This window comes from Phoxinus phoxinus, assembly GCF_949152265.1.
Source record: "Phoxinus phoxinus genome assembly, chromosome: 20".
Lineage (NCBI taxonomy): Eukaryota > Metazoa > Chordata > Actinopteri > Cypriniformes > Leuciscidae > Phoxinus > Phoxinus phoxinus.
The window spans coordinates 26,894,720-26,911,589 of record NC_136895.1 but is presented as its reverse complement, the minus strand read 5'-3'; the positions used below and the strand labels follow the sequence as shown (position 1 = coordinate 26,911,589).

At 38.3% G+C, this 16,870-nt stretch overlaps 2 protein-coding genes across 2 annotated transcripts in view; one reads left to right on the top strand and one right to left on the bottom strand.

Moving 5' to 3' along the window:
• Positions 1-16,870, top strand: part of LOC306987907 (SLAM family member 9-like) — a 436,375-nt gene that overhangs the window by 150,545 nt on the left and 268,960 nt on the right. The gene's annotated exons all lie outside the window — the stretch shown is intronic.
• Positions 661-16,870, bottom strand: part of LOC306987937 (uncharacterized protein) — a 26,289-nt gene continuing 10,079 nt past the window's right edge. The window contains exons 5-6 of the mRNA XM_079592599.1: positions 8,356-8,406; positions 661-8,163 (exon numbers count right to left, since the gene is read on the bottom strand). Of these exons, the coding sequence (XP_079448725.1) occupies positions 8,357-8,406 (50 nt within the window). The 3' untranslated portion in view covers positions 661-8,163; position 8,356. The remainder of the gene's footprint in view (positions 8,164-8,355; positions 8,407-16,870) is intronic.

The window sequence follows — 16,870 nt, the reverse complement described above, 5'->3', positions numbered from 1 at the left end:
CCACTTGTTCCGAAGCCAGCAGTTCATATAGCCGTTCTTTCTGTTAACAACTACATCTTGAGACGTTTATTTACTACTCTTGCTGTGTAGACCGTCACTGAAGGATAAACGGGATGTAATTTAAGTTCTGTTGCTTTTATATGAAAATAAATATGATGAATAAGTGACTAAAGTAGCGTAGGCCATGTTATTTATTTCCATTCGAAAGACGTGTTTATCAATCATTTTCTTTAGAAAAATAGGGTTTGATCTGTTGGATGGACAAACAGCTTTTGCACGACAGTGGGCATTGGTTTGTGTGTGTTTAGTTTGTAGGCGAAGGGCTTCTTCCTGTCCTGCCATTTTATAAAGCAGTTAGAATTAACTGGAACAAGAGTGTCATATTTTCAGGTAAAATTCACAGAATCAAATATGTAATTCTATTGGATTTTAATTAACAATATAATTTGGTCAGTGTAAATTCAGAGTAATCTATTGAACTGTGTGGAAATTCCAAAAATGTTGTAAAATTATTGTGCCAACACGACACATTATTATTTGCCCCAGATTCATGAATAATAATAAAAAATAAAAAAAAAATCTGAAAGTTCTAAAGTGCACCACATGCGGTTTGCACCACAACATTTGATGTTACATAAACATTCATACACTAGATCAGTGGTTCTCAACCTTTTTTATTCTTTACATTTTATTTTAGAAAACTGCATATACATTCAAACATACTTTGCAGTGAAGAATGTCTGTTCTTTACAACTTAAAAGTACTTACTCTGCTCAGTTATACAGTAACTTAAACAAGTTAAGTTGACAAGTTCACACGCATAGGTTTAGTTACCTATGATCAAGCGCGTGAACTCGACAATCGACTACTTTGGACTTCGACCGAAAACAGGATGTAAATACAAGTATTTGCGCTGGCTGAAATAACATAATTTTTATTCATATCTTTCACATCTACTGCAGTCAGATTCACTCGTGTTCACTCTGAAGGAATCATCTAACATGGCTGGGCACTTGTAATGACACATCAAGGATGTTAAGAGGCTAAAAGCAGGTTTAAAACTTGCCCATTGAAATTGTTGTGGCAAAACAATATTTAACAAACGCAGCATTCCCAGGCAAAAGAGACGTCAATATTCAAATTGTATTTAAAAGAAAATATACATTTATTCTGCAGAATAGTTCCCAGTCTAGCCACACAGTCCAGCTGCAGGCTGGGGTGAAAAACCCCAGCCTTCACAGACAGTTTGCAGGCAGAGTGAGACCAAGATAGGTGTTCTTTCTGGAGTCTTATAATGTTCTCATCAAAGCATTCTTTAAACACCCACCCCAAAAGGCAGGAACTCAGGACCCCCTATGGTTGCATTAACCCCTCCCTAGCCTGGGGTCTTCTCAGTGTCACACCCACAGCTGTATCAACGTTACAACAGGAGAATTCCAAATACAGAACACGTCATTCATATGTTAAATCATTGAGAAAACAGAATAAGAAATAAAAGATTAAAAACTGCTACTACACTTCTCCCTGTTTTTCATATTCTGAAAACCAAATAAATGCAACCATTTTAAGTCATTTCATCACATTTATACCTTTCATTTCAATTTTCCGTATAACTGATCACTTGAAATATCAAGCAAGTAAATATTTAAACTGAAGCAGGGCTAAATGGATAAGCACTGTCACCACATTCCTGATAAAAAAAAAAATCAGACCCGCATTCACTCCAGCATATATAAAATAAAATAAAAATAAAATAATAATAATTTGTATAGATTGTCATAGTATGAAAACCATATCAATTCAACACCCCTGGTTGATTTGAATAAACATACAAAAGAAAAAAGAAAAGAAAAAAAAACATACCTTTCATTTCAATCTTCCTTTCATCCCTTCCGTGACCATGTGACTAAAACCCAAATGTGAGACATTCAAAACTGACCAATCAGATAATTACAACTTCCCATTGTACCAAAGGTGGGACAATTTCATACCCCCAAAATACACACATCTTAGGCCTACAGGCCTTGATAACTATCAGCACCTCGGTGCCTTTACAGACTCCAAATTGTCATTATGGAAATAGGTTGTCAAAAACAGTAAAGCAGATGTCTTTGTTCATTTCAAATATCTTGGATTATTTTCAATCCTACAATTTCCCATTGGTCCTGTTGGCCACACACATGGAGTTCAAAAGTGACATCTTCAGACTTTTCGTCCATGGTTGTTTCAATAACAGTTTGTCAGTGTTCAGTCTTTTGTTCACCATCCAGTCCTGCAGGAGTAGGCTCTATCAAATTGGGTTGCACCGTTATGCAAATCATCCACCGAATACTTCACATCTCCACAAGAACAGGCACTGAATCTTGGAACAAACGCCGGTTCCTCTTTCCGAGGAGGACACAGAATGTGAACTTGGGTTGCAGGGATCCTGTGATTAAAAAGCATCTAGCACAATGAACAGCAAAAGCAGACATGTCAGAGGATTGATATGGTCAGATTGAAATTAGTCTCCGGCAAAAAGCCCTTAAATTGATGTACATAAAAAAATATGGTCAAGGAATGATAAAAGAAGATCTTACAAGTTCTTACACTGTTTCAGGAAACACTCAAATAAATTTCATTACAACAAAACAACAACTGCTAGTTTAAAACATCGGTAACACTTTACAATAAGGTTCATTAGTTAACATTAGTTAACTACATTAGTTAACGTTAACTAATAATGAACTGCACTTATACAGCATTTATTCATCTTTGTTAATGTTAATTTCGACATTTACTAATACTTTATTAAAATCTTGTTAACATGAGTTAATGCACTGTGAACTAACATGAACAAACAATGAACAGCTTTATTCATATTAACTAACATTAACAAAGATTCATAAATACTGTAACAAATGTATTGTTCATGTTAGTTAATACATTAAATAATGTTTAATAAATGAACCTTATTGTAAAGTGTTACCAAAACATCATTTCATGAAGAGTATCAGCAAAATATTCAGTGTAACCAAACACAAAGATTCAATTAAATTAATGTCCAAAAACATTGTTGCAAGTCAAATACAAATAAACACAAATAAACAGAATACAAATAAAATACAAATAAACAGAAACCCAATAAGTTTCAGAAATGTTTCAAAATCATTAATCAGAATAAAAATAGTTATACTTCGGTTAAAATGAGAAATACTGACATACATTTTAAAATAACTTGGTGAGACAAATGATTACTTAAGTGAAAGTAAATCCAAAGAAAAACAAAAACAATTACTGGATGCAATACACTGTTATTATTCAGTCTAGATGTAAAGACTTAATAAAAATTGTATGCATTACATTTTTGTGAGGCAGAATCATCTGCAGATTTGACTTTGTGTGCTGTGGCTATGTGTAAGTTCATCATACTCAAAATAAAGATGAGGGGGTTTTATAATTTTTATCAAATTTGGTCCTGTTGTAACAGGGAGCCAGCATGAGAATGTGGGTATGAGGTGTGATCTGGCTCAAAATCTTCCCACACCAATGTTTTTGTTAAGAAGCATGATAAAAGTGCAAAAGTACAGAGTTACTAAATCCTGTTGTGAGGAAAGCATTTTTCATGGTTAATGCAATTGTGAAAAACAAATGTAGCCATCAATTTAGCATAATTGTGTTTTGATTTACTAAACTAAACACTGTCCTGCAGACATCTTTCTCTGCTTCTTGAACACAAATATCATTTAAAGCCACAGTATTTATCAAAACTGAATACAATTGTCATTCTATTTGCCCTCCTCCGTGGGCTTCACTGTCCCTGCATCTGTAAGATCAAAGGTATTTATTTATGGTCAAATGGCCCCTCTGGCCTCCCTGACAATGTTCCTCGACCCCCCCCGGTTTGCTTTCTTTATACTCGTGAGATCAGAAGGTCTTTACATATGGACAAATAGGCCGTCTTTTTCCTGCCTGACAGGTTTCTCGTGTTTCAAGAAATGTTAATTGTTATCCTAGCAGCTACTGAATTTGTCCTGCTGAGTTTAAGCCTTTCACAAACATTCACACATACCCTGAAGAGAAAGTTAATATTTAAACAAAAGGTAGAAAATATTAATTTTCTACCACACCACATTCTCATCTTCCTATTAATGTGTTTTGAAGTTCAAATGGCCCTCACTCTCACTTCGTATCCTTCTTTTCAGGACTGCTCTCAACAGTTTGTCTCTCAACTCAATCTCAATTCTCAGTCATCTGCAAACATTTCTTAAAGTCATCTATTGTTTTATCAGGTCAGATCTTTCTTTACAGCCTTTCTTTTGTCAGTCGAACAGCGTTCTCGCCTTTTGTTCACACAAATATTAAAGGCTCTCTCAATAATTTGATATTGATCTAGCCAATTTTACTGTATTGTTGCCGTCAAATCTATAACCTATTTTATTTTAATCCATGATTGACAGCGATCTAAAACTCCACAATTCCAACTTCCATCAGAATTTAAACTGATCTAGAAATTCATTCAAATCTACTGTATATCATAAATGACCAAATCGATTCAGAATTATCAACTTCTCTCAAATTTGTCATTCACCCATCTGTAATGATAAAGCACTAATGACACATCTATGCACACTATTCAGACTATGAATAGCTTTCACTACCTAATACCTAAACTCACTCTTATCAAGACATAAACTGCAGTCATCATCAAACACACACACCTGACTATTAACTGTTCATATTTCTTATCTTTTCTCCAAAAAGATTTACATTTAAATCAAAATTTTAAACTTACATTTTGCTGTAGCTTTTACCTAATTTTTACATGGCCTCTTAACCATTTTCAAAACATGTCTATTCATTTGCTTTTACAAACGTCAGCTGTGTTGTTTTTTGTTTTATTATCATTACTTTGCTTCAGCTTTCTTTAGCTGACCATAACAGAAAGAAAGACAAAAATAACCTTCCTTACTCTGCTCAACAAGTCTCTGTATTCAGGATTGGCACTTTTGCAATTTCCAAAACTTTCTAACTTCTAACTTCATCTATCATCTTGTTAACTCTAGCCTATAGCTTGCGTTATCTTTTCCATAAATTAAATGCATTTTCAATTCAAGCATCATTTTTATAGTTTCTTTTTGCCCATATAGGGAATTTAGACATTATAAATTCCTACTCAGAATGAGTCTCTGTTGCACTGAAACGGTTTCAGCACATATCAAATTCAGATAATCAAATTGTTTTTAACCAAATCATAAACTTTATCTTATTTACAAACAGCACATCAGCTTGTAGGTCTTTCATAGTCAACACTAACAAACTTTTGTTTAATCAAATGCCTTTTACGCATTTTACATTTATCAACTGTTAATCCCTCAACACTGCTTCTACGTAGCCTATTTGATCTTTAGAAATCAAATAATTATTATTCTCAATTACGTTTAAAATTTCATCTAAATTTTAGTTGTCAGTATCTCAATTATATCTGACTTCAATATTTTCTCTTCTAGGAGTTTATCAATCTGCAATTATGATCATCTAAAACCCTTTTGCAACTCATTTAATCTTCTTCAGATCTTCTCTCTGTAATTTTCTGTTTATTCTAGTAAGACCAGATCAAGCTGTTTTTACAGAAAAGGACCTTCGAAAACCCCCCAGGGGAGCTTGAGCTTTACTGTCTTCATGACCCTTGAGTTCAAAGGCTAAATAATCCATCTGTCTTCCTAAGGACAATGGTCTTTTCTTTACAAGTTATCACTATCATCTTCTGAATTTAACAATTCTTCTTTTTTTCTACCTGCTTCTTCAGTTCAACAATTCTGTCTGTTCACAGTTTTACACACACGCTGAACACGATCACAAAAACCCTTTTGTTACAATTATCCGTTCCCCAATTTCTTGCATGCTTTTCTGGCCATAATTATTTTTCCCATTTTACAGAGTATTATCCAGTTTACTGTGAGATGACCCCGTGCCGACTGATTTCTATTCCCCAGGATTTACAAAATTGACGCGCGTCTAATAATCTGTGAGACGTCTCTCTACAGATGCTGAAACAATTATGGCTTTTTAGATTAATATCTGATTAATCCCGACTGGTAATTTGTACCGGTCTTTGCCCAAAATAGTTCAACCAATCAACTTGAAACCACTTCTTGATCTGATCTGCAGATCTCAGTTAGTTTCACAAAACGAGTGTTCTAAGCCCACATACAAATCAGGTTATAGCACTCGTACCATGGAAATAGACTTCAGCCGCCCTGGTTCATTCACAGTTATACCAAAAATTACCCCCACAAAAAAATAATAATTTGATTGTCTTTTTTACCTGAGAAGCATCTGCCACCGTTCTTTTCTTAATTCCAGTGGAGTTACCCACGCTGGCTCTGATGCGATCGGCCCCATCTCTCTTAAGTCTACGAGGTAGGGCTGGATTATACTTTTAGGTCCAGGTTGATCAATCACCGTTCGCTCAGGGCCAGTTGGGCACTTCCAAGGAATCCTCACTTCTGACACCAATTGTTGTGGCAAAACAATATTCAGTGTTGGGGAGTAGTTAACTACAAGTAGCGACGCTACTAACTTAACTACATTTTTCAGTAGCTTGGCAGTAACTCAGTTGCTTTTTAAACAGTGTAGCTTTTCCAGTAGCTAACTACTTTTTGCAGCAAGTAGCGGTGTAGCGCGAGCAAAAGCTACACTGCGTTTTGTCGAGCCTGCGCGAATCAGCGCGATGGATATTCTTCTTCTTGTTAGATTACAATCAAATTTTTAGCCATTATACCGCCACCTGTTGTTTAATCACGCATCTTGCGGCTAAGGCGGGCGTACACGGTGCGAGTTCGGACACTCGGGAGGTCGTGAGATATTGCACACGTTACGAGTCAGTTAAACTGATAATCGCGTCAAAGCAGCTGGTACACGGCACGACTGTTCTGCACAACTTTTATCCCGATCCGGCGGCAATCACGTGAGCATTCGCGCTATAAACACAGAGACAGGAGCTTTCAATGTTGCAGGCAATAGCTTCAGATAGAAAAATTACAGAAATGTGCAAATGATTTGTTGAAAAGCAGAGAACAGTAGCCTTTCCGTTCAACATCAGAGAGAGAGAGAGAGAGAGAGTGTGTGTGTGTGTGTGTGTGTGTGTGTGTGTGTGTGTGTGTGCGTGTGTGTGTGACAGTGTATGCGCACGCTGTGTGGTTGCTGCCACAGATTTGGAGGATGGAGAAACAACTAATGTTAATTACCCATGGCCTTATTTGTCCAAGTTCATATTTGTTGTCAAGATATTTCAGACACAGTCTGAGATATTTGAGTGTTGTGTGTAATAAAACAATACTCTTTGAAATCATAATTGTATTGCATTGTTTTAAACACTAAATATTTTACTTAAAACATTCCTCAGACACTTATTCAGTTATTTATACGTTGTTCAAAAAAATCAAAAGTAGTTTCAATGTAGCTAGCTACTTTTTGATAGTAACTTGTAGTGTAGCTAACTACTTTTCCAAAAGGGTAGCTTGACTGTAGTTTAACTACTTTAACTTACAAGTAGCTTGTAGCTTGTCAAACTACAGTTTCAGAGTAGCTTCCCCAACACTGACAATATTCAACAAACGCAGCATTCCCAGGCAAAAGAGACATCAATATTCAAATTGTATTTAAAAGAAAATATCAAAGCATTGATAAGCAAAGCATTCTTTAAACACCCACCCCAAAAGGCAGGAACTCAGGACCCCCTATGGTTGCATTAACCCCTCCCTAGCCTGGGGTCTTCTCAGTGTCACACCCACAGCTGTATCAACGTTACAACAGGAGAATTCCAAATACAGAACACGTCATTCATATGTTAAATCATTGAGAAAACAGAATAAGAAATAAAAGATTAAAAACTGCTACTACAAAGTCAACAGGGTGCAAATTTTTAAAAAAGAGGATAACACGGTGTAGGCAACACCAATTTTTGTCGTTGTTCTCTGTATTGACAGCACTTCAAATTTAGAAAAAAAATTCTCCTTTAACATGAAGTCTGCAAAGCATTTCATCATGTTTCAGCTCATTTTCCCATTACTGATTAATAGAGGAATATTATAGGATAAGTTTGTTTTAGCGGATATAATTATATGGGGATAATGTTGCAGTAGCTGTTGTGATCCTCTCAGATCATGAGTCTTTCTCCATCTAAGAAAGCAACAAATCACAGATGGTAAAAAAAGAAATTAGTGCCGTTTACAACTACAGAACATCAGCATATCTGTCATCGATCAGTGAATGAGATCATATTTGAAATGTTTATTTCCCTATCGGGATGAGTTTATCAGTGCATGATATCAAACACAGATCTATACACACTACAGTCCTGCAGGATTTTACCTCACACGCAGATTTCCAACAGAAGATCTTGTCTTCTTCTCTCCTCCTCATCTGCTTTGGCAAATAAACACACACAAATAAACATCAATTTTGCAACATTAAAGAGAGAGAGAGAGAGAGAGAGAGAGAGAGAGAGAGAGAGAGAGAGAGAGAGAGAGAGATCCGTTCAGCAACAGCAGCAGCAAAAAGATGAGCTCCTGATTTTTTGCTTTTTAAATGTTGTTTTAAGACAAGACAGACAATCAGTTTTTTTTAAAACTCTATAAAATAAGACCTTCTGCAACATATTAACTACAAAAGGACATTGAATTGACCATTGAATTGAACTGATCAAGAAAAATCAACAGAAGACAACTAGCTGACAACCAACAACAGAAGGCTGACAGAAGGCTTAAAGGTCCCACAACTGCCACGACAGAGAGGAAAAGAGGAACTCCGAGTGAGTACACAAAATATCTACAATCAACCATCTTTGTTTAGAGAAAGATTTGCCCAAAAACTGTGATTTAATTAAGCTACAATATAAGGGCTAACTCCAGTAGATATAAACATTCATAAAACAACAACAACAAACTGCCAGCAACTGTCAGAATATTTGAAAAATGACAGAATCAATCCCTATAACATACCCATCCAAAGCTACCAATGAGATCCTAAAGAAAAAACAAAGAAAAGCTCCTCAAGGACAATCCAGAAACCCTGTACTCAGACCTATACAGGAATGGAGAGGTCAGTAACATAATATTCTACACAGAAGACCCCGAAGCCTGGCACTCAGCAATCAGACATCATTACCCCACAGTAATTAGAAAGGGCATCAGTAATGGATGGAAACTACAGATTAAGGAAGGGGAGGATTCAGATTCAGATGTCACGGCGATAACAGCGAACCTATATAAAAACGGGACTGTAATGATTCAGGGGAAGCTGAAACAATTTGAAAAAGATTTCCTGCAAATGAAAGAAAAAGCTCAGCTGAACAAGATCAGCCCTAATACACAGAAGCGTGCAGAAGAGCCCTCGACCTCCAGCCATCAGGCCACAGCTGAGCAGTCCAGGGACGACAGTGAGGAGATCTCGCTTCTGCACAGCATCATCAGCGACATGAAGGAGAAGTTCAGGGAGATGGAGCTGGAGCTGGTGCAGCTGAGAGAGGAGATGCATAGAGGAGCGTTAGGGAAGGAGACTGACCCAGCAGAGAGAGAAGCGGACTACAGGAAAGAAATTGAAATACTTAAGAAAGAAACTCAAGAAATGAAAAAAGAGGGAGAGGAGTACAGAAATCAGCTGTCTGTGATGAGGGAAGAGATGAGAAAGCTGAGAGAAGAGTCCCACATAATACAGCTGTCAGCTATGGAGAAGCAGCCGACACAGAGAGGAGAACAGCAGAGCCTAAAGGAGACTCCTTCTCCAGCGACCACAGAGACCCGGCCCAGCAGCCCTCCTCCAGCAGACTCCAGCCAATCACAGCCTCACATTATAATCCTCATGGACTCTAATGGCAAATATATTGATGAAAAGAGACTTTTTCCGAGAAGAAACGTCAAAAAAATATGGTGCCCAAACACACAGAAGGCCCTGGAGCTCTTGTGTGAAGAGCAGCTGGGTTCCCCCAGCCACATTATCATCCACACCGGCACCAACGACCTCAGAGCTCAGCGAGAGAGAGTAGCTACAGCTCTCATTAATGTGACTGAGAAGGCATCCTCCAACTTCCCCAACGCCAAAATCATCCTCTCCACCCTGCTACTGCGCTCGGACTTCCACCCAGACACCATCAGGCATATAAATGATAGAGTATCCAGAGACTGTGCCCTAAAGCCCAACGTGCACCTGGCTCAGCACCCCTGAATCTCAACAGCCTGTACGACCATGTCCACCTCCACAGAAGGGCAGTCCCCATCTTTGCCAAAACCCTGAAGGACATCGCACTCAACCGCAGCTCCAGCGCACCGCAGCGTCCTCATGGACACCCCATAGAGCCACTGCAGGGTCACCCCTCAAAACACCACCCCCTCCACCACTTCAGCTCTGACCGGAGGAACCCCATGACAGGTTCTGTGTTTCCCCCTGGAAAACACCACATGACCAGGCCTGCAGTCCCCTCGCCTTCTCGTCCACATGAACATCAGCAGCAGCCGGGCAGCCGGAGCTACGCTGAAGCAGCCAGCAGACCACTGACCCACTGCAGCCCCAGCACAGTCCACAGCGGCAGACCACTGACCCACTGCAGCCCCAGCACAGTCCACAGCGGCAGACCACTGACCCACTGCAGCCCCAGCACAGTCCACAGCCAGCCGGCTTCATCTCCATCCAGAGACCTCACAAACATCCAGCACATGCTGACTCTGCTGTGCTCACACCTCATGGGTTAGTGACTCACAAAAAAAAAAAAAAAAAAAAAAAATTATATATATATATATATATATATAGTGAGTAAAGAAAATGAAAATGTATGTATGAGTGTGTGTGTATGTGTGTGTGTGTGTGTGTGTATGTGTGAGAGTGTGTTTTATTTCTACTTGTCTTACTTAGAAACATATTTATTATTCTTGAAAAAAAAAAAAAAAAAAAAAAAAAAAAAAAGTAAGGATGTGTATGCATGTGTATGTGTTTATTTTTGATTTTATATTCATCTTATACCAGTTTTTTTAGAAACCTTGTGTTACTTATTCTTGAAAAAAAAAAAAAAAAAAAACTATATAGGCCTCTATATATATATATATATATATATAACTAGGCTATAATATGAATATGATATCTTTGTATATTTATTTTACCTAATTCATACATTTAACTTATTTTCTTAGATCATAATATTTATTCTTCTTGATTTGTCAATACAATATACTGATGTCTGTCTTGTTTTGAAATAACAAATGTGATTATTTATATTTAATGAGCTCATATTCTCTGAAAGTCACATGTTGGAATGTTCAAGGACTGAGGTCCTCTGTTTTTGGTATCAAGAGCCAACATTCGGACTTTAAAAAAGAAATTGAGAACTCTGACATTATTATACTACTGTGCCCGGTTGCATAAAGCACCTTAAGTTTTTCCCTTAAGTATGACACTTAAGGGGCGATTTCCCCTTACCTAAGATAATAACTTAAGGGTGTTGCATATAATCTCTTAAACGATTCTCTTAGGTAAGGGAAACATTTAAGTGTTTCACGACAGCGATCCTGGATTCACGTTATAAAAGTCTGTTGTTGCCATAGATACGCAAAACACTAACACAAGCGGGAAAGAGCCCCCGCAACCCGGTGAACCACTCTGCTGACAGACGATTTATGAACGTGGAAAACATCTCCCACTATCGTCTGAAAACTCCCAGTTGCAAAAAAACGCAGTGCTATAAGCAGTTGTAACACCGCAGGTAAAGAGTGGTTGCGATCTGTGACACGGTCAAGGTCGCCGTCTAGTTTGTTAGTGATGTCAAATATTGCGCGTCGATCAAAACGGTATTCATGCAACAATAGGGTTCTCCCTATCCCTAAAAATTCTTCTTGGCACATAATTATCTTCAGCTGGTTCCATAAATTCAGCCATGTCGTCTTATTTTTTGTCCACGTTACTCTTAAGGTCACGATTTCCAAACCTTAAGTTATACTTAGGGAAATGACCGTTAAAGGGTTTTATGCAACACTTAACGCTTTTTAAGGGATTATTTAAGTGAAAAAACAGCATTTAAGGGAAATTCTAAGTTTTTATGACGTTTCACTTAAAAAAAACAGTTAAGTAACACTTAGGCCGTGTGTCCACCAAAGCGTTTTTAGCCACCTGAAAACGCTAGGCGCTCTGCTGAAAACGCCGAGCTGCGGGCGCTTGAGAGCGTTTTGGCAGCGCAGTTTTTTTTTCAGTTGAGACGCATCGTTGCTATGATACAGAATATCCGTTGGTCCGTGTGGTATTAGTCCCGCCCCTCCTCCACTGTGATTGGACGGTTGGCTAAAAAGTGACAGTGATGAGCGCTGCGTTTTACTTAAAGTTAAACATTCTTCAACTCTCGGCGACCTGTAAAAAACGCCGCGCGCTCAGCACTTGAGCGTTAAATACTCGCTCAGCGCCTCGTTACGCTCCTGGCGTTCTAAAAACGCGGCGTTCCCATTGAAAACAATAGAAAAATAAAGCCAGCAGCGTGAAAAAACGCTTTGGTGGACACACGGCCTTAAGGGTATTTTTCTGCAACACCCTTAGGTTTAAAGGGCACCTATTATGACATTTAAAATGTTCCTAATGTTGTTGTGGGAGTCCCCAACAACAGTTTTACATGCATGTAATGACAAAAAACACTTTTGTTTTCGTATAATATGCATTTATTTTTACCTGATTTGCTCACCGACTCCCAAATGATTCGTTCAACGACTCGTTTTTCAAACCCCTCCTTTGCGCGACGCTAATCTGCGTTGATTGGTCAGATGACCCAGCAGTGTTTACAGAGATAATACTTATTTTTAACACGGAGTGCAATGATGCTTTTATCAATTAAATTGTATTATAATAATGATTATAGTCCACTGCTTTATAGTTTGTAGTAAAAAACGAAAAATAAGATAAAGAATTTAATGTTATGTTAGCGAGCATAGCCCAGAGTTCATATTGTAAAAGCACAATCAGTCTTTGTTTGCATTAGCCCGATGCATAAACATAACGTTTTTACAAACAAAAAAATGCAGTTACGTTACTACGAGGTATTATTCTATTCTTTAGACAACTCCGAAAACAACGACAAACACTTCACATATCTCAATACAATTGTCATTGAAGACCTAGAAGCTAAACGGTGCTTACACAACAAACAAAAAAATTAAGCATGCTACATAAAATATAAAAGCAAAAATTATTAATAACACTTACAGGTTGTGATACGGAGGAGGAAGCTGATGCAAATACACTTGGAACTGAACCTTCCTTCAATATCAGCCAGCTCGCGAATCCAAGTTTGATTGCATTTAAAAAGCAATCGTCTTCAAAATGACGCGAACAAAGCACAAGGCTCGACTATACTTCTGTGGTATAGTGAATTGTAGCCACTTAGTCTTCAAATGCTCCTCCTTGGGCAGATGAAAAAAGTTTGCTTTTGAGTCGCACTTCAGAACACAGCGTCTCGTCGCCATGATATTTTCCCCTGGCCTTGGAGCGCAATAAGTGGGCGTGTCGTATTCAAATAACTTGACAAGTTGACGTCATCTAGTCAGAGAAAAAGCTTCGGTCTTCTAACGATTCATAAAAATGACTCAGAGTCAACTCTCACTTTTGAAAGACAATAACTTTATATACGGTGCACTTTCATATTTCAAACTTTGCAGGATGTTTTTGTTCACTTAAATCTATGTTACACACTACATGAAAGCTAAATTTCAAAATTCCATAATAGGTGCCCTTTAAGGGAAACATAAGGGCGAACTTAAGGGAAAATTTCACTTAAGGTGCTTTATGCAACCGGGCACAGGAAACCTGGAATGTCAGAGATTTGTCCACTGGCTGTCCAATTGGATTTAGGGAAATAGTTCTCCCATCCACGAAGCTAAGAGGGGTGACTCAGGGCAGAGAGTCAGGGGGAATGCTGATATGGTATAGAGCACACCTCATAGACTCAGTCAAAACTGTACAAATTGGAAAATTTAACATTTGGTTAAAAATACAAAAAGACATAATCTCCACAGACCGTCACATGTTCTTATGTGCTATATACCTTCCCCCAGCTGAGTCTCCCTACTACAACGAGGAAACCTTCTCCATCTTGCAGGATGAGATCAGCCATTTCCAGAAAAAGGGAAATGTGTTAATGTGTGGCGATCTAAATGCCAGAACTGGAAATGAACCAGACTTTGTCAACACACAGGGAGACAAATATATCACAAACACCAGCCACTCTCTGCCCTCACACCACCTCAGAAATAACTATGATAAATTCACAAACAAAAGTGGGAAAAGCCTACTCGAGCTCTGCCGATCACTGGGCCTGTATATAGTGAACGGTCGTATACGGGGAGACTCTTTTGGTGGTTATTACCTTTAATTCTTTCTTGGCAAGAGTACTGTAGATTACTTCATTACAGACATTGACCCAGTGCATCTCAGGGCATTCACAGTCAGTCCCTCAAACACCTCTGTCAGACCACTGCAAAATTACACTATATTTAAGACGAACTCATAATAATGAATCCCACAGACAGCCCTCTCATCTACTGAGGCTGCAACCACCCTACAAGTGGAAAAAAAACAAAATCAAAATGCCATAGAAATGCCATTATTATTGGACAAATTCATAATGAATACATATTCACAAAATAAATTAGGCATAAATCTGGCACTTAGTGACATTACCAAAATATTCCACAATCAGCATCCATGTGCAATTTGAAAAATAAATCATCAAAAAGGAAACCAAAAAACACCAACGAAATGTGGTTTGACAGGAGTGGCAAAAATATCCGAACAACAGTACGAAATCTTTCAAATCAGAAACACAGAGATCCTGACAATGAAGAACTCCGCCATCAATATAACGAAGCCCTTAGACCAGGGGTGCCCAATCCTTCTCCTGGCGATCGACTGTCCTGCACAGTTCATCTCCAACCCTAATCAAACACACCTGCCTTTAATTTCTCAAGTGATCCTGACGTGCTCTGAAGACCTTAATTGGTTGCTTCAGGTGTGTTTGATTTGGGTTGGAGATGAACTGTGCAGGACAGTCGATCGCCAGGAGCAGGATTGGGCACCCCTGCCTTAGACTATACAAACAAACTCTAAGAGTAAAAAAGGAGAAACACACAGATAAATTATTTCAAACAATGGAAGTCAATAAATACCAGTAACTTCTGGAACAACTGGAACACGCTCTATAGACCACAACAGAAGAATTGGCCATTCAAAACAGGAACATATGGTGGACACACTTTGGAAATCTGTACAAAACAACTGAAACAAATCCTGCTCGAAATGAATTAAAAACCAAATTAGAAATCCTGAAAGAAAAAATTAAAGACAATCAGAACCCCTGGATTTCCCAATCACAGTAAATTAACTAACAGATAGACTACATGCTTTAAAACCCAACACGGCATGTGGCATTAATGGAATATTAAACGAAATGATCAAATACACCAACGACAAATTCAAACCGCAATAATCAAATTATTTAACTTTGTTTTGAGTGTAGGATATTTCCCCGACACCTGGAACCAAGGCCTGATTACACCTATATTTAAACAAGGAGACAAATATGAGCCAAACAATTACAGAGGCATATGTGTTAATAGCAACCTGGGGAAAATATTCTGTTCGATTATTAATACAAGACTGCAGAACTTTCTCAAAAACCCACAAAATTCTGGACAAAAGTCAAATTGGATTTCTGCCCAAACACAGAACATCTGACCACTATCTACACCCTTCACACAATCATTGATAAACATGTATACCTAAATAAATCCAAGGTCTTCGCTTGCTTTATTGACTTTGAGAAGGCTTTCGATTCGATCTGGCAGACGGACTCTTCCTAAAACTACTGGAGAATGGGGATTGGAGGGAAAACATTTGATTTGAAAAGCACCATGTATAAAAACAATACATGTGCTGTAAAAATAGGAAATAAGCTAACAGAATTTTTCTCCCCAACAACGAGGAGTCAGACAAGGTTGCCCATTGAGCCCACTCTATTTAACATTTATATAAACGAATTAGCCAAAGAATTAAATATTCCACTGCCCCCGGCCCAACCCTGGCGGAGTCAGAAGTTAAATGCTCCTCTTTGCAGATGATTTAGTCCTTCTGTCAAAAACTAAAGAGGGACTACAACAGCTCCTCGACGTCATAGAGACATTCAGTCAAACGTGGGCTCTCAAAATTAATCTTGCAAAAACTAAAATAATGATTTTTCAAAATAGATCCAGGTGTAGGGAAATTAATACATCTTTAGAGCAGGAAACCAAGTCCTCCAACACACCCACGAATACACATACCTGGGACTAAAACTGAGTTCAACAGGGAACTTTAATCTGGCTGTGAATGAACTGAGAGCAAAAGCAATGAGAATCTTCTACATGATTAAAAATACTATTCGACATGAAATTCCAATTCAAACCTGGCTAAAAATCCTAAAAGCAATAATTGAACCAATTGCTCTGTATGGCAGCGAGATCTGGGGACCTCTAAAAACCCAAGATTTCTCAAAATGGGAAAAAGAGGAAATCGAAACTCTCCATACCCAAATTTGTAAAAGCATCCTAAAAGTAAACAGAGCGACACCAAACAACTCGTGCAGAGCTGAATTAGGACAATACCCCTATTGATCAACATCCAAAAAGAGCTGTGAAGTTCTACCAGCACATGAAGCGCAGTGACCCGAGCTCATACCAGGCTGAGGCCCTGCGGTGTCAGGAGCAGAACCGGCACCGGAGCGCTCTCTCACAGCTGATGCTGAAGCTACAGCCAGACCAGCACAGCACGATCTGGCCCAACCAAATTATAAATTACAAAAACTAAATTACATTACCTATTGGAAAAA